The following is a 22,437-nucleotide window of genomic DNA, read 5'->3' on the forward strand; positions in this document are numbered from 1 at the left end:
AATAATGGAAAGGAAAGTTTGTTTTACTCTATGAAGGAATTCCTTAAAGCTTCTGGATGAAAATAAGCCATTTTTTCTGCTTTCATGCATTTACACATTATACATTCTTATACTGCAGTATTTAATCAAACTGGTTAAGTAATTGTTAAACACCTACCTTCCTGGTTTTGTGATCCTAGAGGGGTAAGGTTTAGTTCTTATTAATTAAATACCCATAGCCTACCACAAAAACTCAATAAAGGTCTGTGGCAAAACTAGGGTAGAGGAAGGTTAAAATACTTTATATTCTTTTCAGGAATCTAATTTAAAGAAGAAAAGAGAACTTGATGAGGTACATTTTTGAAATTCATCTACTCACCTGCTCCAAATCAAGAGAGAGCCATTTATTAAGTCCCTCTTCAGCCACTGATATATGATATTTGCTTTTGTTTTTAATCATATAAAAAGGAGTAAATGTCACAATTCTTGTAATATTAAAACTGCTGAGGTTTATAGTGACACCAACCTATAGATAAAATTAACAGTTCAAAAAACTTCTATATTATGTTACTACCCTTATAAAAAGTAATCAATAGATACACGTTAAATAAAAGTTTCTTGAGCACAGAATAAACTTACTTGATAATCCAACTGTGGGCCTTTACATTTAATGGCTCCATGACTACCCACTGTGTCAATTGAAAACTGATCTGACAACTCACTATCAGTTACCATAAGTTGAACCTAGGAAAGAAAATTTGCAATGTATTACTTATTAGGTATCTTTAAAAATGCTTATTTAAGCTGGCATGGTGAAAGACACCTGTAATCCCAACACTTGGGAGAGATCATTGCAACTATGAGACTAGCCTGGGCTACAAAGTGAGCTCAATGCCAGCCTGAACTGCACAGTAAGATCCTGTATCAAAAACACCAAAAAACAAAAACCAAAACTAATAAATTTTCTTTTTATCCTGAACTAAACATTGTGTTATTATTTCCACTTAAATTTTATTTTATTCCTCGTAACTCTAAACTCTGAAAAGAAGTGACAAATAGCCAAAGTTAGCAAAAAAAAAATTACATACCTTGTTGTTATTAAAAAAGTGACTTGGCTGAAAAGAAAAGATAACTGGCTTTTTATAATTAGGTGGATGCTTTCGATGAATGCCATCTGCTTTATACTGCAACATTCGACCAGTTTTATTGACCATCCAGTATGGGCTATGAAATGCCACCACAGTCTGCCCAGTATTGTAAGTCATGTGGATAGCGATATTTAAATCAGTCTTTTCCATTTCTGTAACACAGGTGAAAGTGATGAAACTAATGTCTTGTTGATTAGCTCTTATTTGATATTCACCTTTCCAGTCGTGATTAAGATAATTAAGTAATTTTAAATGAAATCTGGCTTTGTCCATTTGTACAGCATAAATATGGGTGGACTGTCCTTCATTTAGAGTAAAAACTGTATTTTCAATCCCCTGTAATGAAAAAAAGGAAAAGAACAAATTTAAAAATGTCTTTGAATAATATGCCCCAAAATTTTATTTCATTACTCCAAATGCTACACAAAATGCTCTTGAAAATACCAGAATAAGTTTAGAAGACTTACATTCAAACATTAAGTCAACTGTATAAATTGAAAAACATTTAATCTAGTCTTAGACAATATTTTGTAAACTGGTCTAAATAACCTATTTCAAAGGATTACTGTGAAAATAACAATGTAAAACTTCGCAGGAAATTAAATACATAAAACTCTATAATTAGTAAAACAAACTAATTCGAAAAAAATTCTATGAACTGTAGTTTTGAAAACAACAAAATAATGAAAAAACATAGAAGAAAACTGATGGTAATCAAAACATCAAATCTTTACAGTCTTCCATTGCTGATTTTCAACAGTCCCTTGACTTCTTTCCAGTTACTGTTTATATTGGGTCTTCCATATTTCTCAAAACATCCGTTTCTCTCCACTCCCACTTCCATTATCTTAGCTCTAAGATCTGTGACCAATCAGTTTTGGAGTCTCCTCCTCACACTGGCCTACTCTAGTCCCTTTCTAAATATCTAACATAAACTGTCTTCATAAAAACAGATCATATCCTTTAGAAACTGGAAAGCAGAATACTATTTCTAAAAGCATCAAATTAAAAATTCTATGAGAATGAAGAGTAAATATTGCACCTATATATCTCACTAGTTTTCCAATATCTTCCCTAGCTTAATCTTGGTGTTAATAGGAATTTTAATTGTAACATTTTAAATTCATTAAAGCAAATGCAATGCCAATTTGCATTTTTATATATTAAAAAATTCCACAAATAATGATGGTGATGATGGTGTTAGAATAGGTAATAAATGACAACTACTGCTAAATTCTTTACATATTCTAAATTTGATTTTCTCCATGTCCAATCATGCAAGTTTTATTATTATCCTCATTTTATTTTAAAAAAAGATTTTAATCAAGGATATAGCTTATGTAACATCACACAACTAGTGAATGTTATTAGGATGCAATCTCAAATTTGACAGCAATATGCAAACTCTTAATTTCTGTCACCCAAATAGAAAAACATATCTGTCCAAAAATGTAACCAGCAAAGGTTCTAACATATAGTAACTGTCAAAATAAATTCAATCTAGAACTAGTACACTTTAGTGAAAAGCCACCTTTTTTTCATCAGGTATGACAGAATAGTCTCATAAATTTGCAAAATAGAATCCCCTTCTTATAACAGGAAGGAACCACAACAAATCTGTTAGCATTTAAGAAAAAACATTATTATAGAGCATGTGATACTTTTATAGGATTAAGACTAAAAAAACTGTATAAAGTACAAAAAAGATTTTGCTCAAATATAGTACTTGAATATGTTATTTCAATACTGATCTTGGTATGCTTCAGAAATCACTAAATACATAAGTGAAATACACCTACATGAAAAAGACTGAAAAATGTATCTCCTAAAATAAGTAATACATTCTAATCATGATTATAAGCAACTTTATTATCTTTAATCTGTACATTTTTTTTTTTTTTTTTTTTTTTTTTTTTGTCGGTACTAGGGATTGAACTCATGACCGCCTGCTTGCAAGGCAGGTGCTTATGCCGCTGAGCTAAATCCCCAGCCCCAATCTATACATTTTTGAAAGAACTGTATTACATTATAATATATAACATAATTAGCATTTACCTTAGTAATCAGATTTCTAAGATAAAATAGTGGAAAACACTTACTTTTAAATTATATTTTTATAGATAATTAAAATATTTCCACTAGAATATCTGTATGTACTTGTTATTCTTTGTTAGTACTACTGCCTGCATTACAACTTTAAAATTATGAGCAATAAAAAGTTTTGAACAATTCAAAGTACAAGGCCCAAGTCAGGAGCACTTCTCTTGCATCCCCAGTCTGCTCCCCAGAACCCCCAAATTCCAGAATACCTCTAGATAGTAAGCAATTTTGTAAGGAAGAAGATTTTGGAGTAGGATTGGTGGCCACAAATGCATTATGTATGGTAGGTCCCATCCATCTTCTGAATATACTGATAGAGAGGTCAAATTATCTTTTTCAGGAACAATATTAATAATAAATGATTTCTTAGAAGGGTTTATAGATCTACATTTCTTATTCAGAACAGCTCCATCATTTTTTATAATTTCTTCAAAGTCAATTCCTTGGCACATTTGATAGTCCTCATCCTTTGGCTTCAGAAAAAGGAATGATCTACATAAAACAATAAATGATACACTTCAAAAAGCTTGGAAAGAAAATAAACTATATGATTACAGATTTAAATTGAATTTATTTCTAAAACTAATACATTTTTACATTTTCATATAACTTTTAGAACTAGGTAAGTATCATTTGAATTTACTAAAAACTTGGGCTAGGGATTTAGCTCAGCGGCATAAGCGCCTGCCTTGCAAGCACGTGGTCGTGAGTTCGATCCCTGGTACCAATAAAAAAAAATAAATTTACTAAAAATTTATGAAATTGAGTATTAGAATACTATATCACTATTTTAAAAATACATTTTCAAGGTAATAACTGGTTTCTTACAGAAAATATAATATTATATTGATAATATATGCAAAGCAAACCATTAACAACCATCTATGGCTTACACATTTAACTAAAAGAAACTGGCTTTCAAAGAATGTGGTCCTAGAAAGAAGTAACTGTAATGACTAAGTTAACAGAAAATTTTTAAAAATTTCTATTAAAAAATCATTGTCAGGTATCCACAATAAAGAAACGAATGTTTCAATGACATTTATAAATGCAGAATAATGCTATAAGAAAATGTAACAAAACCATTGTATATCACATTGTTATTCTTGACATTTGTGTATCACACTTTTTGTTTACATTTCAACAATGTTTTTAGATGCAACAATTTTTACAAAATTTACAAAAGCAGGAGCAAGTAAATGAGGGACTAATTAAATGTAAATTATTTTTCAAATTTCATCATCCAATAAGTACTCCACACTATACAATGAGGAAATCCCTGTCTTTATAACTCTATATGTACTCCCTATCCTTTTAAGCCTTTGTTCATGTAATTTCTCTTACTTAGGTTGCTCTTCCAATCTAGTCTCAACATTATATTTTACCTTAATTTTATATACTTCCATCAGGAATCAATCATTGAGAGCTTTCGTTTTCCAAAGTTTCCTGTACCTGTAACACTTTCTGAAACTGTCTAAAACCCAAGTTTCCATGTATGTGTTTCCATAATATGTCAGTCTCTAATGGTAACAGGAACATCTAATCCATTTAGGTATCTGTAGTGTTTCACCCATAACAAAATACTTTGTAAGCATTTGTTATTAAAGTACGTTAAACTTAAGAATCAGTTTATTCAGAGTCTATAGAGAAAGGTAATCAGTTGTTAATTTAATGCCTCATATGTTCAACATTTAAGTGAACCTACATCTAAGCAGTGGATTAAAAGCATCTGGATTATGAAAACACCAAACTGGTTACTACTGGTAATAACAATTAAGATAGATTAACTATTATGTAGTGAATTACTATTTAACCTTGAACAACAGACCATAAAGTACTATGATCTCTAGTATGGCAGAATCATAGCGTACATAGCAGAAATTTATTAAAAAGAATGCTATTAACTAGTATGTAAAAACAACATGAATTTAAAGTTCTTTACAGAAAGTTTGAAACATATCTTTAACTTCATGCAGTCTTATAACCATAGCCAAATTCTTTCTAGAGGATCAGATTTGTAAACAATTATTTTTTGTTGCTGTCTTCTCAATCTTTCCCTCGGCATATCTGAAACAAACACCCATTAGTGTTTGTAGATCTATGTGTAAGTATACGCCCAAACATTCTAGCCTGTTTTCTGTTCACTACAAACCTACACCAGCAACAGTAAACCTTCTACAGCTTTCAATGATAACACATAGCCGTGGAACATGGGTACAGACTTGTCACCATGGTCCTGTCCTAACTTCTCAGCCCAAGTCAGAAGGAATAGAGCTAGGAAACAATTACAAACTACTTTTAACTTTGCCTTTTTAGGTTTTCTGTAGCACTAGTGGAAGTGTCAGTGTCAGTTTCTAGTACATGTTTTTAAACAGCATTTAACAAATTATAATGCTTAATTTTAGGGAAGGTTTTAGTCTCCAAAAGAGCTCAATTTCCAGAGAAGAGATTATTTTCAATCTTGAGAATTTTTGTTACCATATTAGTATCATAATTATTTTGCTAATCTTTAAAAGTACACTGAATACCAAGTAGATATTGAAGAGTACTGCATTTACATTAACCTCTATCTTTTAACAATTAACAGACATATATACAGAGATAAAATACTGTTTTCTAAAAATATTTCAAAGAACTCTATTATAAAGCCTTTCAAAACTAAGACTCAATTTACAACACATAAATCCCCAAACTATCTGTCATATTCCTTTAGTTCTTTTTAAAAGTCATGAATGTATATGACAATGGTTATGACGGTTCAAACTGTAAGCATACTAATTATATGTATTAGTAAAAACATAATTCGCATGGCATAAATTAAATATATTAAATAATATTCCTTTTTAAAAGGACTATTTAACTAATAATTGTATTTATTAGGAAAGCATAAACAATTTACCTGGTATAAATTAAAAGCCTAAAGAATGTATACATTTACACTAAACAATATTTCTTTTTGGAAAGAGACACTCTAAGTGCCTGAAATCTAAATAATGTAGGTATTTAATAAGGTAGGTTTGATAATTTAAAGAAAAATATTCACATAAACTTGAAAATAAAAATTCTATAAACAAACACATAGCAAAGAAAAACATAAAATCACCGGTAAGATGCTAATGGTATGTTGAATTCATTCTCAGGTAAAGCAATTCCCAATAATTTTTCTCCTTCGTAAACAGAAATTGGTACTGGAAAATGATTTCTAATCTGGGGGAAAAAAAACAAATGATGCTGCACTCAATATTAATAATTAAAAACTTAAATACATTAAAAAATAAGTTCTTTTAAAACTGATCCCATGTGTCTTGTTCATTTAAATTAGAAAAAGTAAATGTACAACTATTTATCCTAAAATTACATCAATGTTTCCAATTTTATAGCAAAGCAATCCTGAAACTTTCAATCTCTTTGACCTTAGGGTAGAGGTTAATTTGTTTAGAAACATGTTTTTGTCTAGACAAAAACAGCAGAAAAACAATCCACAGAAAAAGCTGTATCAAAATTTAAAACATTTATGACATGAAAGTGAAAAACATTTCACAGGCTAGAAAATGTCTGAAATATATTTATCAAAGGATTTATAACCAGATACACACACAAAAAATCCTAATACTCTTTAAGCTGTAATTAAAAGACAAATGTAAACAATACAAACAAATGATGCCCAAACAGATGAAAAGATAACATGTCCAGGAATCAATAGAAGAGGTTAAAATAATAATCACACACAATAATTTTATTCACACTAACAGACTAGCATAATCAGAAGTATTGTATTTAATAGCTATAAAATGGTAAGAATAGCACACTCCTACATTACCGGTAAAAACGACAAAATAATTTTTTAAAATAATTCAGAAAAACCTAGTAAAAATGGAAATTCACCTTATTACATAGCAATTATTTTTCCTTGTTATATATTGAAACAGTTACATACATGCACCAGAGGTTAGTCATGTTCACAACACCGATTTTTAAGGAAAAAAAAAAAAAAAAAGAGAGAGCAAGTAACAGAATATACTACTACCATTCAAGACACAAATAGTATATATTTTATGGACATACTTAAGAATTAAAGATATAGGAAAAGAAATATATATGCCAGGTTACTAAAATAGTGTTTTTTTCTAGGAAAGGAAAAGGAGAGAACGTAGACTAAAAGAAACAAAATAGTTAACTTCAAATGTTTTAAAATAACATTTCTTGTATTTCATAATGTGGATAAAGGTATATATTATAAAAATTTCTCAAAATAAAAAATACAATTGAAAAATGTTTCTAAAGTAAAGCTGTATCAAACCAGAAATCAATATTCAGAGAATTCAATAGACATCAAGAATAAGTTCTACTACCAAATTTTTAAAATTATAAACAAAATTCCACCTAAATTTTCTATTCACTTTATCACTTACGTTAACCATTCCTTAAGACCTCAAAACTACAGATCAAGATCCCTCATGAACACAAGCACAAAAATTCTAAACATACTTTTAGTAAATCAAACACAATAATATACTAACCTTAATATTTTACGATCAAGTGAGATTTTTTTCTAGGAATATAAAGCTGATCTAACATGTAAAACTCAATGTAATGCATATTAACAAATTTTTAAAAATCTTTTCAGCTAACACAGAAAAGACGAGAAAAAAAATAAAACACACAGATTGGAAACGAAGTAAAAAATGTACTTGCTGGTATCATTATTGTTGATACCCACAGAACTGTCTCATCTAATAGAACGAATGAGTCCAGTAAGGTTGGACAATGCAAGTGAATATAAAAATAAATCATATTTCTAAACGATGGTAGCAGAAAACCAGAAATTAAAATTAAAAATTCAGCCAATTTTGAGAAGTTTTGATAAAAATTGATAATCTGATTTCAAACTTTAAATGAAAATGAAACGGACCTATAAGAGCCAAAACCATAAACTCGTACTACCTAATTTCTTTATATTACGGTAGTAATCAAGACAGCGTAATACTGGTATAAAGATAAATAGATCAATGAAGCAGAATGTACAACCCAGAAAAATACCATCAGTATATATGGTAAGCTAGTTTTTGACAAAAATATCAACGCAATTCAATAGGACAAAGATAATCTGAGTTGGAACAACTGGATAGCCAGTATCTTTAAAAATTTCTCAATTTTTACCTCAATATATACAGAAATTCACTCAAAATGGAAACCCACAATAGATTAGTTCTTAGGAAACACTGGTAGCTGTATGTAACAATACAGAAACTGATACAAAATTCTGCAGCATGAAACGAGCCAGATTAATTCTATTCTTTATTCCAATATATTTATATAAAATTCAAGACTAATGTAAGTTAGACACATCAGTGGACACATTCATACTTATTACCTTGAATTTTGAAGGTTTATAACTATATTACTGTGTCAAATATGTGTAATTTATACATTCTTTAATAAAGCTGTAAACTATCCTCTAAAAAATTTCTTAGTATAAAAAGGGGGTGAAATGTACATGTATGTAAAGGAGTCCTGTGCTTCCAAGTCCAATGCTTCCAAAAGGAAATAAATACAACACTTACTAAGGAGAATAAAAAGAGTTTGCTGCTTAAAAACTGTGTAAAAGGTGCACTGAATGGAATTCTCCACCAGTTAGATTACAGTAGTATAATTATTGGCTGTCAGATTTTTCTTTCTTTTAGCTGTACTTCTATTACGGTTTGTATTCTTTTGATAGTAATGCACTTTTAAAGCTTTATTAATTCCAGATAAGCATAATAAGACCTCCTAAAATCAAAGATTTCATACCTGCACGGGTGAGCGGATTATTACTGCTTTACTTCCTTCCACCGCATCAATCTGACAAACAATAGATCTTTCAACTCCAGATTCTCTGTGTCTCACCGTGTACAGACGTCGTCCCACTTTTGTTAAAGGAATCTTATCGGCAGTAGAGTGGTTCTCAGGTGCTAAATTAAAAGTTGATGTTGGAAATTTTTATAATTCATCATATATTTATTTTAGGTACACGGTAAATATCAAACATACTGACTGCTGTAAACTTATGAATAAGTCACTGAAGTCTTTGGATATAATCCACACAAAAGGATACTTTAAGAAGCTACTACTTATTTCCACAGCACTGACATTTTTAACTGAGAAAATATCATTCAAGAGTTTAACCTAAAATAATACCAAATCTTTTAAAACAACTGAGAAATGAGAAGAATTACAAAATTCAGTAACAGTGATCTCTGGTATACTGTCATAATAACTACAGCCTAATACTTTCACACACTACCAAATACCTACATAACTGTTCTTCAGTTTTTAATTTTTCCAACTACCTGTGTCATTTTTTAGATGTACCTTAGATTTGATTAAACAATTTCTGAACATATCTTCCTAATATGCACATTATATTGGGGGTAAAATTATTTCTTTGCATAAATTTTATTCACTCCTACATCCACATTTTTAAAAATACATAAAATTGATTACAAGAACACTGGCAATGCTCTGACAACACCTGAAAGAGCTGCTATGCATGGCTTTCTGACAAGAACTAGCTGTATTCTAGCAGCCTGCCTCACTACTCCTAAGTAACCTTTAAATGACACTCCCTGCCTCTATGATTTCCTAAATACCAGGCTGTCAAAAGTCCTACTGGTGAGGATTTGGGCTATTTCAATTCATGATGGCTAGATGTTCTGATAATTTAAGAATTTACATACTTTCACCACTTACAGAAATGAAAAACTTGTGGATCAGAAAAACTAAAAGAAAGGCCCTTTGTCTTGACTGGCAGATAATTAAACTTTTGTAAATCTCAAAAACATTTGCATCAATTCAAACTTTTCTAAATTCATTTTTCTAAAAAACTGATCAAACACCTACCAAGTTATACTATATGTAACTAAAACATCTGAGTACATCTATGATCCAATAAAAACTGGTTAAGAGCTAATATTTTTGTTACCCATAACAGAACATGATCTAGTTAATGCAAGAGATTAGCAAAGTCAGAATTTGAAATGCAAAGAGTAAAAAAGGAATTAAAGCACTGCAAAGAAAATAAAAGGCTCCCAAACCTATTACAAAAGATTTAGAAACAAAACAAATAAATTGTAATATACCAGTGGATAATATGGCATGCAAAATGTAACTAAAGCAATGCTTCCAAAAAGAAATAAATACAACACTTACTAAGGAGAATAAAAAAGAGTTTGCTGCTTAAACTGGTCATTGCACTGAAATGATCATTGTCCTTAGTTCCTACATAATCCATATTTAAACTCTCTTCATTTTTCAACGTGTATGATTTTGCCAATGGAACATTGAGTACGTTAAAAGCATCACTTGGTGAAACTGATACAGTAAGTCCAAGAGAATTCAAAATTATAAATGGTGCTAGATCCCTTACGAAGAGAGCTGAAGGTTCAGTCGCAGCTTCTGTAAATGCCTAATAAAAGAGGCAAATGTGGAAAACTAAATGATAAACAGCATATTAAGGGATGTGAGACAAATAAGTAAATGATGATTTTTTCAACAAAAGGGTCAACAAAGACTAGTATCTCAACATTTAATTTTAAGTTTCTTACCTTGACTAAATTATTTAACATTACAAGGCCACATTTGGATAATGTAACGTTTAACTGGTCTTTTGAATTGAAACTGATGACAGTTTTATACTCTGGCACTTTGTAGTTTTCTGCTTCAGTATCTGACTCAACAATGGCTTTTTTGGGTTTCTTTTTCATCTAAAATTAAAATTATAGACATATAAGAATTTGCATCTAGGTGCACAACATCATTAATCCTATACATTAAACAAAACAAAAAGATTTTAGACTAAATTCCAATACCACTAGAAAAAACATTTAAATTACGTTATGTGTTCCACTGCCTCTACCATAATGAAATACCTGGACATGCCAACTGAGGTCACAAAGGACAGGGTAGCACTGTGTGAGAAAGTAATATCCTCAGTTATGTCACAAGCACAATTTCGGAAAAAATATCTAAAATCACTATGTGTATGCGGCTTTTGAAATATAATTAAAGCATATAATTCCTAGTAACAGAACCAAAAAAGTAATGTAGACTTTTGGTCAGGCTAACAAAGAACAGAAATCTAAGGACTTACAAAGTCAGACAAAAGTGACACAACAGCGCTGCAAGCACAGCACTCAAGTTTAGAATTAACGGATCCACTGCTCATGTATATCCAACCTAAAAACCAAAGGAATTTTTTCTTCCAAATTCTTCATCTAAAATATCTGGAAAGTTAAATTACCAACCACAGTAAAGTATACATGCTAAGCCAGGGATATGCTGTAACTTTAAACCTCTGAAAATTTTCAGGTTGAGTCCATCAACATTAGGAAGATACCATGCTGATATTTCTGCAATCTCTTGCTTTCAAAGCATAACTTTCATCTAAAGGTTCCAAGTCTCACAATTACTAAACACATAATGTATTTTAAACAAATATATACCTTCTAAATAGTCTCTTTAAAGGAAAAAGCAAACTCAGGACAGACCATAACCTACAGAATGACAGAAGCTAATATATGAAATAGCAATATATAGTAGTTAAGAATGGAGACTGCAAATGAATTCACATCTCACATCTTCTACTCTGTAGCTACTACTATATCGTACTACTTTAGAAAGGCAAAGTCCATTAAACTCTCTGGTCTTATTCCCATTTTACATTCAAGTGTAGATAAAAACCATATGTCTTTCATGAAGTTATTGTAAAGGTTAAAGCAAAGATATATTGTTCAAAACACTGTCTGGAGTACATAACTAATGTTATGCAATTATTTGTACAGGATAGGTAACACTGGCCTTGGATTTCAAAATTATACGCAGAGGTCAAATATAGCACCATGTAGGCAAGGCTCACGATGAGAAAACTTTTAACACTGTGATTAAAACTAAAGTTGTAATGGGACAGGCTTACATTTTTAAAAAAACTTCAGACATCAGTACATACGTACTTGGATGGGAAATATTGGTAAAGACTGCACAGAAGTACAGGGTTCATAGGAAAACTATCTCCTCAAACTTGTGTGAAGCTAAAACTATGAAAATACTCTTTAATCACACATACACACACACACACACACACACAAAAGAACTTTTTTTCCTCTCTCATATACCTTGATTCCAAGAGTCCATGGCCTAAAATCCTCAGTCTGATCAATTTCTAAAGGTTCAAGCAAAGGCTCCCATACACCAAACATTTCATTGTAATAATGAACCTAAAAAAAAAAAAAAAATATCCTAAAGAACTTTTTTCAAGGAAGTAACTGTTACTTTCTAAAATCTTCTGTGCTACTCCCCCACCCAGCCTTTTGGCTGTGCCAGATGCATGTCACCAAGCAGCTTCAAAGTCCTCCGCATGCTCATACCCTGGATGATCTCACAGTAGTCCGTATTTGTCTCACAATTTAGTTCTGTTTCAAACACTTTTCTTTGACTTGCAGACTGAACTAAGATTCAAATAATATGTTCATCTATCACATATTACTGACATTTGAAAACAAGTTCCTTTACTCACTAAAAACCCTTGAAGACAAATATTATCTGATGAATACTTAAATGCCTCTAACAACTTGTACATCCTAGATCAAATCCTCTGTGAAATACTAAATTATAATCTGTATATAAAAACTGTAATCTAGTTCATCAGTTATAATTCTGTAAGTATAACTGTGTCAACACACCTAAATAATAGTTTATAAATTTACATAATCATTTTTATAACATAGGCTATATCAGATTAATTTTTAATACATATAGTCAAATCACTTAAACCAAAATAGTCTTAGAAAATGATTGTATCTGGATCAATTCTGAAGCAAAGCATTTTTGTTCTAATTGTTTTTAGAAGAGAATATTCCTGTATCAAAAATTTAGTACTTTAAAGAAAATAACTCAATTTTAATTCTTAAAAATAAAATTCTGAACCTAATGAACTATTAATATGTCACAATTTATATAAAATCAGTTGAAATATATACTTAATGTGGATATATACTCTACAAATAAAATACACACATATAAAAAATCAGTCAATAGCACATATGTAAACTGTTTCAAATATTGTAAAGCCATTGTATTTATTGTAAACTGAATCAAAATAGCTCAATAAGATTCCCACAATATTCTATGACATTGTTATAAAACCTAGAAAAATATTAAATATGCTTACTTCCAGTTCAAGTTGACAATGCAGATTTATTAATGTGCTCCAGTTTTTGCCTTCCCCTGAAAAACGTGACTTTGCCAAGAGCATAGGTACTGTCCTATGACCAATTCCAGCTTCTAGAACTATAAAAATAGAATCAATATTCATTTTCATCATTTCTCCTTTTGGTACCAATTCAGTTGTAGGAGTTATTTTTTCAGTTTCACTTGATTCTTCAAGGAACCACATTTTTAAATCTTTTGTATCCTTTTTTTCCCACAAACGTGCTATCGAAGAAACAGTTACTTCTGGGATCATTTCCTTAGTTGTATAAAGCGCTGAAGTTATAGTAATCATGGTATTTATGATAACTGGTGAAACCTAAATGGAAAAAATTTCAAAATATACGAGTTGCATTTTCTGCATAATCATGAGGAATTAATATTGCACATTACTATCGAAAAGAGTTGATACAATTTGTTGTCTACCAAAAATCTGAATTATCACAACTAATTTCAAGTTTTAAAAATATAACACTGCTTTTGTAAATATTAAACTATATTTTAACTATACATATCAGGATATTAGATATAACTACTAAAAGCAGTCACATGTCAACAGCAGAATATAGCAATTATTATAAAAATGTGAAATATTTTGAAAATGTCTCATAAAATATCCTACAAAATAAATTCATTTTATATTTATTTAATGGTCATAGACTTGCTTTGATAATAATTTCCAGGTTTTACTAATGTTTTAAAAGTATACTGAAGTACTGAATGATTAACTTACTTTTAGTGTAAGGGACTTTACTGATATATCCATCACTTGTGGATCTACACCTGTCTGAGTAGCTTGATAAAACAAGTCACAGGGCTGCAAAACCTGTGACACAAAAAACAAAAGCACTAAGTTAACATTCAAATATTTCTCTTTAGTAACTTTCTAGTAGTAGCTAACTATGTTAAATCCAAAAGGTTGCAACACTAAGAGTATAAAGAAACAAGTAACTCAAAAGATTTATTCTCTTTATTCATTCTTTACAATAGAAAATATTAACACTAGTACTGACAATAATATTAATATAAAACAAGTAAGTACAACCACCCCATCACCACTCCAGTTTGAATATAATACATATTTTTGGGAATAAAACATTTAACTCATTAGGCATAGAAAGATGAACACAAGAAAATAAGAACAAATCCTCATTTGCTCAAAATAAGTTAGTCAATAAATGAAACACTGATCATTAACTGAATGATGTCTGACTCAATTTCAACAAGACTGCCAGTACCCAACCAACCTGGCAACACAGGCACGATTCTCAGTTCAGCACCAATAGTGCTCTTGACAAACACAGATGTCATAAGAGATAAGGTGGAGCATAGAATATTCCCAACGACAAGACATCTGAAGACACCCAATCGTCTACAGCAGATTCCTCAGAGACATTCCTCATCGAGGCACGAGACATCCAGAGAACTTGGACCACTGATGTTCCATAAGAGCTTTCCATCTTCTGTCCCCTGCCTTCTTTTAGGCCCTATTAAAAAGTCTGCTTCTGTTCCACACAGCCAGCCTTTCTGCCCTCTGTCTGCCTGTTTAGTTTGTGTCTGGATGTCCTTCTGAAGCCTCATGCAATCATGCAGGCAGCTGAATCTAGCGTTTGTGATTGGTGCTATGAACGCTGCAGTTACCCAGGGGCAGGGAGCCAACATGTAATATAAGGGAGGGAAAGAGGTATATTTTCTGCTTTACCCCCTTTTTGCTTGCGGCTGCCATGAACATTTGCTTCTTAGCCACACCATTCTGCCTTAGAACCAGCTGAGCATGGACTGAGATCTTCACAAACTGTAAGCTAAATAAACCTTTCCTTCCTTCATTTTGGGCAACAAATACTCAGCAAATACTCAGCAAAAAGAGAAAAGTAACCAAGATACCACCTGCACCCAGGCACAATAAATTCCATACTACACTGACTTTACACAAGCCCAGTGGTCTTGACAGTCTCTGCACATGCCATTCCTTTCAAATCTGAGCCACTCTTGGCACGCAGTGAGATGGTGAGTCTTAGCTGTATATAGGACAGCCTTTGCATAAGATGGCTCCCAATGATTTATTTATACATTGTGTCAATGTCAGTCATACAACCAATAAAATGCAGAAGTGCTGGTGCTTCATTCCTGAAATATGTTCTCAAAGTCACTGCAGCTTGCACCATTGGTGATACAGTTCTTTGCTTCAGTCACTCACTCTGGCAGAAGCTACTGCTATAAGCAGTCTTACAGCTGGGTGAGGGATTAAAGCCTCTTGCAAAATCTATGTGAATCAGTTAGGGGCAGATCCTTCACCTCAAGGAAAGCTTCTGAAGACTAATACTCCAGCTGACACCATGACTGCAATCTCCTGAGAGATTCTAAACCTGAACCACCTGGCTAAGGGTTGCCTGAATTACTGACCCTTGGGACCTTTAATTTACAGTCCCCTAGTTAAGATACTGCATTTTTCCTATTTTTACTTGTCCACGGTATCTAGTGTCACAGCTAAAGAGTAAAACTGAATGTAGACTCATTCTACCACGTACAATATATATCATCTTACTTTCTCCTGAGGGTTGAACAGGCAACTAATGGCTTTACCTGAGAAGAGGTATGCTTAGCTGAAGTATTTATGGGAAACACCACTCAGACCATGGAAAACACTGAGAAGCAACGTGGCAGGTATTATCAGGAAGACACATATTCCTAGGGAAGATCACTTGACCCCAGGAAATTTAGAGTTCAAGGGATGGCACTGGGACCAGCAAAGTCCTGGTTAGGCTCTGTTTTTACTGGTAAGGTACTGAGGCAGCATGTGGCATCACATGCCAAGGGACAAGGGACAAGGAACACCAGTGTCTATGTCTCCATATTTCTTAGAAATGCTTAACTGTTTGGAAAACATATAAAGCTTGTATTGTATTTTATTTTACTTTACTAAAATATCACTATTAATTTATTCCCTTGTAAAATTGAATTGAAAAAGTTCATGCACATAGAAAAAGTTATAAAAAGGTAATAATAAAAATTTCAAATACACTTATTTTTAAAAGTAACTGTGTACTACAATTTTAAACAAACTGAACTTTCCCCACAGTAAGTAGAACAGTCTTCCATGACTCATGTCTCTCCCAAATGCAAAGTATGTTTACTACCTCCCCAGTCTCATTTCATCAGAGCCCCATATCCATTACCTCATCAGCTAACTGCATCTTACCAAGTGTGCTCATCTCTATGTCTGTTTCAAAAATGTAGAATCTTATCTACCTTTTTTTTAAACCCAAAGCCTAAAATCTGTATCAGGTGTAGGTGCTAATGGGAGCTCACATATAATCCAGTAACGCAGTTATAAGGGAACAATTTCTTTTTGTAGAAATGTGAAACTAAGATGAACTACCTGGCCCCCATCAGTCCCAATTACAACGGCAGAACACACATAAGGTAACAAATATTCCAGTTCTAATGGGGAAAACAAAAAATAAGGAACCACTACTAGTCAAAGTAATTCTAAAATCTAACCAGACACAAGTTTCTCAATTAAGTTTCCAAGCCTAGGAAGAATTTTCTGAATTCTCAGCTCTATCCTCTAAATCACTCTTCCTTTATTAAAAAAAAAAAAAAATAGGGGACTCTGAGGTAGTTTCATCTTACAAGTACAATTTTGGGAATCCAAGAGTCTCTATTTTATAGTTTAAGCTCTGCTAAAATATTTCTGCTAAAGTAATTTTCTAGAGAACTTTGAAGATCTTCTGTGGATTTCATGTGGATTTATTCCATTTTGCCAAGGTATATATCTTTCTGAGATTATCTTGTCCTTCTGAGGTGACTAAGAAATGACCAGGCTCTCCAGAGACTATTTGGATTAAGATGTAAAACATATCCTAACCTCTTGAAAGAGTCCTCTGTGTGACCAGACTACTGATCTGATTTTTCTTAAATTTTAGCAAAAGATCACACAATCTTCTGAGCTATGCTTTTGGCTCTGTTTCTGATTTTTAACAGCTTTTACCATTTGGGTGAGAATGATCAAAATCAAGTATTAGTAAGGTAGGATTAAAAAAATTTAAGTAAAAAAGGGATTCAAAAAAAATCAAAATTTTAAAAATTATACTTAAGAATCCTGGGCCACTGGGAGGAGAAAGAAGAAGCCAGCCCTTTCCTGTGAGTCAGCCAGCACAGGGGCTGGGAGACAAGAGCCAAGCCAGTTCCACCCCTCAAGCAACTGGCTGATCCAGAGAAATAAAAGCTGAGATAAGCTACTGAAGTAAAACAAACAAACAAAACAATGCTTACAGTGTTTAGTGTTTGACTGACTTTGCAGGGCTAAAGCCAGTAGTCTAAGCACCTAAAGGTTAATAATATACAATACAGCTACTATGAGGGATTTTCTTCTGAAGGTGTTGGTAGCCATTGTATTCCCTATTATCTTGTTTCAAAGTCTTGTATCATTTTCATTGTTTTGTTTGGTTTGGTTTTATTCTGTTTGGTTTTATTCATTTTGTTTAAGTATATCTGATGGCAAGGGCAGCTATTTCAAAGATAACAAGGTATATTATGGTAGCCATTATTTATTTCTTATCTTGTTTTGAAACCCTGTATCACTTTCACTATTTTGATTGTCTTTATTATTTTATTTATTATAATATATAAAATAATATATGTTATATATTTAAAATATATATATTTTAAATCCTGCTTTAGCACACAAGCCTGATTTACTTTTTTTCCTTCTCTTAAAACAAACCTAGCTCTTTCAACCACAAACAGGTCTGCCTAATCCCTTTTTACTCTCACATGTAAATGGACAACCACTTTGAGAAATCCCGTATTAAGAGATCATTATCTCACTATTAATGGGCCACACCCTCTCTGTCATGGTTTATGTCAGTGGTCCCCAGGTCTCATGCATTTGCATTATGCACTTGTGAGTGGTTCACTGTCTAGCACATGGATTGAGGGTGTGAGTGCTACACTGGCCCAGGGGTGGAGCCAGGATGTGATGTAATGGCAGGAAGAAGGCATGTCTTGCTCTCTTTTGCCAGTTTCTGCCTTGCTGTTTGTAGCCGCCATGAACTGCGGCCCTGCCATGCCACCCTGCCTTGGAGCCAACTAAGTATGAACTGAAACCTCCAAAAACTATAAAAAAATAAATCTTTCCTTTTGTTGTAAACACACATCAGTGAGATTTTGGAACACTGAAATCTATCATTCTATCCTGTACTTTGAATGGATCTATGCTGGTCTTGTTACATCATGCATTGGTCATTTGGAAAATATTAGTTCTCTGAACTACACAGACTACACAGCTCTTTCAACGGTTGATCTATTCTTCATACAATATCTTAAAATTGAATTTATTATTATTGTTGTACACTAGCAAAAGAGCTTCGTTATATTTGTATTATACCAAAATACCTGTAATGTGGCCTACTGTTCTATATGCATGTTTCTTTTCCTCTGGGTGACCTAACTGATATGTTAATCAATGCTCTCCTCTGTAAAGAATTGTAAAACCTAACCTAATTGGTAGGTTAACCATTGCTGCCCTCTACAAATAACAGATGTGGTGCTAAAATAAGGTAACAAAAGATTGCTAATTACTGCTAGACTCCTCTGTTCTCTGCTAAGGGAAAAAAGGTCTTCCTCATTCCTTAGCGGATCAAGGATTTTCTCATTTCCTGATCCAAGCCCATGACCTTTACTTTGTTAGCTGTGATATGTACTTAAGGGCGGCAAGTGTAGAGGAACCACACAGCTTTTGCAATCTCCACCAGCACTGTGTCCCTGGGCCCAGGATAAAATAAATCAGCGCTGCTTTTTAAAATATGTTTTTGCCTCATTTATGAACTCAAGTTTGGGGGCTCGTTTGTGGATTACAAGACCTTTCCCAACTTTGGTCATCAGGTATTTTGTCTCAGCAAGGAGCAAAAAGTAACTAAGACATTCTCCCATCCATATTATCAAATTTAAAAGACTTCCACCACCCAAAACACATAAAATATCCCCAGTTCACAACTACTTCATTTCTTTGTGCACCCACACTACACTCGAGTGACCCTGTATCTACCTCTAATGAATCCTCATATCTCTCTTATTGACCTGTCCTACAAATACCTTTTCTATGACAGGAGTCAGCAAACCTCCAAACTTATTTTAAAAGGTCAAGTTTCAGCCTCAGTGACCATGATACCCGGTCCTGTGACATTAGTCCTGTTCATCTGTTCTTCCCACAATTTGTTTATCTTCTATCTTTTTATTATCAACAGCAAGAAACCATGCGATTTGGCAGTAACATTAAGTATAAATAAAAGAAGTTTGTTACAAGTTCCTCTTTCTTTACAACTAAAAGACAAATTTTCGAAGTGTTTTGGTGCTATATATAAAGTCCTTCTCCAAGTTTCCACTGAGTACGTTCTTTTTATCCCACTGAGCCCTCAGTGGCAGAATCGTCAATGACTATATTACTACCAAGAGTGCAACATCATTTAGGGTTATTCCACCCTTGTTATTAAAACTCCTCTGGTTTCTGCCAACCTCTGCCTGCTGCCCTTCTAAAGGTGCTCCTGCATTTAATTAATTGTTGCAGGTTAGGTATATAAAATCTATATGTTAGGTCTGAGAGAAGGGGGAGGATGGGAGGAAGAAGTCCGTGGGAGGAATGGAGCGGACGGCCATGAAAGTAGTGGGCAGCGGTGACTTTATTCCGGGAATGCGGGGAGCTCCCCCCCCCCCCCCCCCCCCGCCGCCGCCGGCCCCGGGCACAGCCTCCACTGCACCCGGGGCGTGGTTAACACGGGGAGAGGAGACTGGTGCGCTGGCCACTGGAATCTGCGATCTCTCTCTGGCGAACTCTCTCTCTGACGAACTCTCTCAGACACGTGGCGTGGGGGAATCTAAATAGCCTAAGCTTAGGGCAGCACCCTAAGGCCATTAGAGATGCATAGGTATCTCATTGGCGCACAGGTTCTTAAGGATGGGGCTATAGGGTTACAATCAAGTCCATAGAGGGCGGGGGGGGGGGGGGAGTTTAGCTGCAGCCTTTTCTGGTTACAGTGTTCCATCTGGGCCAGCAACTCTTTCACTATACATGTTAGTTTTCTACTGCCATGTAACAAATTTCCTCAAACTTACTAATTTAAAACAATACAAATTTATTATTTTCTAGGTTTTTTTTTTTTTTTTTGTCTTTTTCATTTTTATCAGTACCAGGGATCGAACTCACGACCACATGCTTGCAAGGCAGGTGCTTATGCCGCTGAGCTAAATCCCCAGCCCCTATTTTCTAGTTTTATGGGTCAGGAATCCTGAAATCATGGGTAGGCCAGTAATAACCTGCAATGGAGCCTGACTTGGGGAAAGATTTGCTTTTGAGTTTTACGTTGCTGATAGAATTCACTTCCTTACCACCATAACATTAACATTCCAATTGCTTGCTATCAGCCAGAGACTACCATCTTTCTGTTCCTGCATGCTGCACATGTGGCCCATTATCCCAGTTTACTCCTTCAAGGCCAGCAGAACTATCTTTGATCACTTTATCACCTTTCAACCAGGTTTCAAACGTTTCACTCACAATACTCTCCCTGACAGCATTCAAAGTCAACTGATTAGCAACGGAATCATATACACTAGCCCAGTCCACACTAAAGTTCAGAGAACTACATGGAGGGGATATATGGCACAGGGAGCTAGAAGTCTTAGGAGTCATCTTGGAATTCTACTTACCTACACTAAGAAAGAAAAATCAGGAAAAAAAATCTAAACCCATTCCCCAAAGCAGGTAAACAAAAATAAATGAGCAAAATCAACTCATGAATGACTTCAAATTTAGTGTTCTATTTCACTAATCCTCAAGTATAGAAAACTATAATTATATTATAATACATAATGCTAGATTACCAGCATAAAATTTCTGTTATCTTTTCATCTTGAAGAAGGCTAAACCAAAAGACAAAGCAAAATACAAATACACACAAATAGTTCCTACAAACAAATGTCTTTACCAGATTTCCTGACTACTTAAATTCTTGCCATTATTTGGGTCTGGTTGTTCTCCCAAGGCCTCAGGCAGTCAAGAGGGAACAGACTTTTCAGATGTGGCTGACTCTAGAGTTGACTGATTTACAGTCCAATATAGGGATTAAGGATGTGAGTGCTCTATCAATCACAGGGTGGATAGGGCAGGCAGCCTGCATACAATCTAAGCAACAGAGAAGACTGTCCTTTTTTCTCCCTATTGTTTTTGTTGTCTTCTGCCACATGCCACATGCCACCCTGCCTTGGAGCCAGCTGATTATGGACTGAAACTTCTACCAACTGTAAGCTAAATAATTCTTTCCTCCTTTAACTTTGGTGTCAGGTATTTTTGTCTTAGCAACAAAAAAGTAACTAAGACAATTCCCTATGACCAAATACACAGATAGTTCTTAACAGCACACATGTTCACACCTACGTAATATTAAATAGTAAAATCTCCCTAATACAGTACACACTATTCAACCTCATATTGAAGAACTCTGTTTTAAAATGAAATTACGGCTACAGCCATCCTGATTTTAGTGCTACTTCTATCATTTCTTCCTTCATGGTATTCCAATCTACTATATTATTCCTTTTTACTATCTTTTTTACTATTGATGCTGCTACTGTTTCCCCTTCAAAGAAGCAACCTTAAAAGCTTTACAAAACATTTTCAGACATCTTACAAAAGATCACTAGTTCTTTACTCTACCAACACTAACCTGGTGACAGAGGACTCCATTAAGTTAAGGACCATTTAAGAGGTAAATATATGGGTAAATATGGGTAAAAAGGTAAATATATGGGTACTTATTTGGGAATTTAGGAAAATATGACGATGGAAACGTGTACTGTGGAACCTAGGATCTCCGCACATTTAGTTACTTCTTCCTGAAATACACACTCATGAGTCTCTCTGGCCCTAGCTGAATTCCCAAGTTTAATATCTATTCATTCTTCAGGTATC

The 22,437-nt window shown here is 33.5% G+C and overlaps 1 protein-coding gene across 5 annotated transcripts in view; it reads right to left on the reverse strand.

The window, feature by feature from the left end:
- Nucleotides 1-22,437, reverse strand: part of Vps13a (vacuolar protein sorting 13 homolog A) — a 228,565-nt gene that overhangs the window by 88,061 nt on the left and 118,067 nt on the right. For all 5 annotated transcript variants that reach the window (XM_063249548.1, XM_063249570.1, XM_063249575.1 and 2 more), the window contains 11 exons: nt 14,203-14,295; nt 13,432-13,788; nt 12,377-12,478; nt 10,811-10,969; nt 10,416-10,671; nt 9,018-9,178; nt 6,331-6,434; nt 3,437-3,719; nt 1,068-1,463; nt 619-723; nt 359-505 (listed from right to left, as the gene is read on the reverse strand). In XM_063249548.1, the coding sequence (XP_063105618.1) occupies nt 359-505; nt 619-723; nt 1,068-1,463; nt 3,437-3,719; nt 6,331-6,434; nt 9,018-9,178; nt 10,416-10,671; nt 10,811-10,969; nt 12,377-12,478; nt 13,432-13,788; nt 14,203-14,295 (2,163 nt within the window). The remainder of the gene's footprint in view (nt 1-358; nt 506-618; nt 724-1,067; nt 1,464-3,436; nt 3,720-6,330; nt 6,435-9,017; nt 9,179-10,415; nt 10,672-10,810; nt 10,970-12,376; nt 12,479-13,431; nt 13,789-14,202; nt 14,296-22,437) is intronic.

Source organism: Cavia porcellus, unplaced genomic scaffold, assembly GCF_034190915.1.
Source record: "Cavia porcellus strain 051 isolate PalLab524CR breed Dunkin Hartley unplaced genomic scaffold, mCavPor4.1 scaffold_1, whole genome shotgun sequence".
Lineage (NCBI taxonomy): Eukaryota > Metazoa > Chordata > Mammalia > Rodentia > Caviidae > Cavia > Cavia porcellus.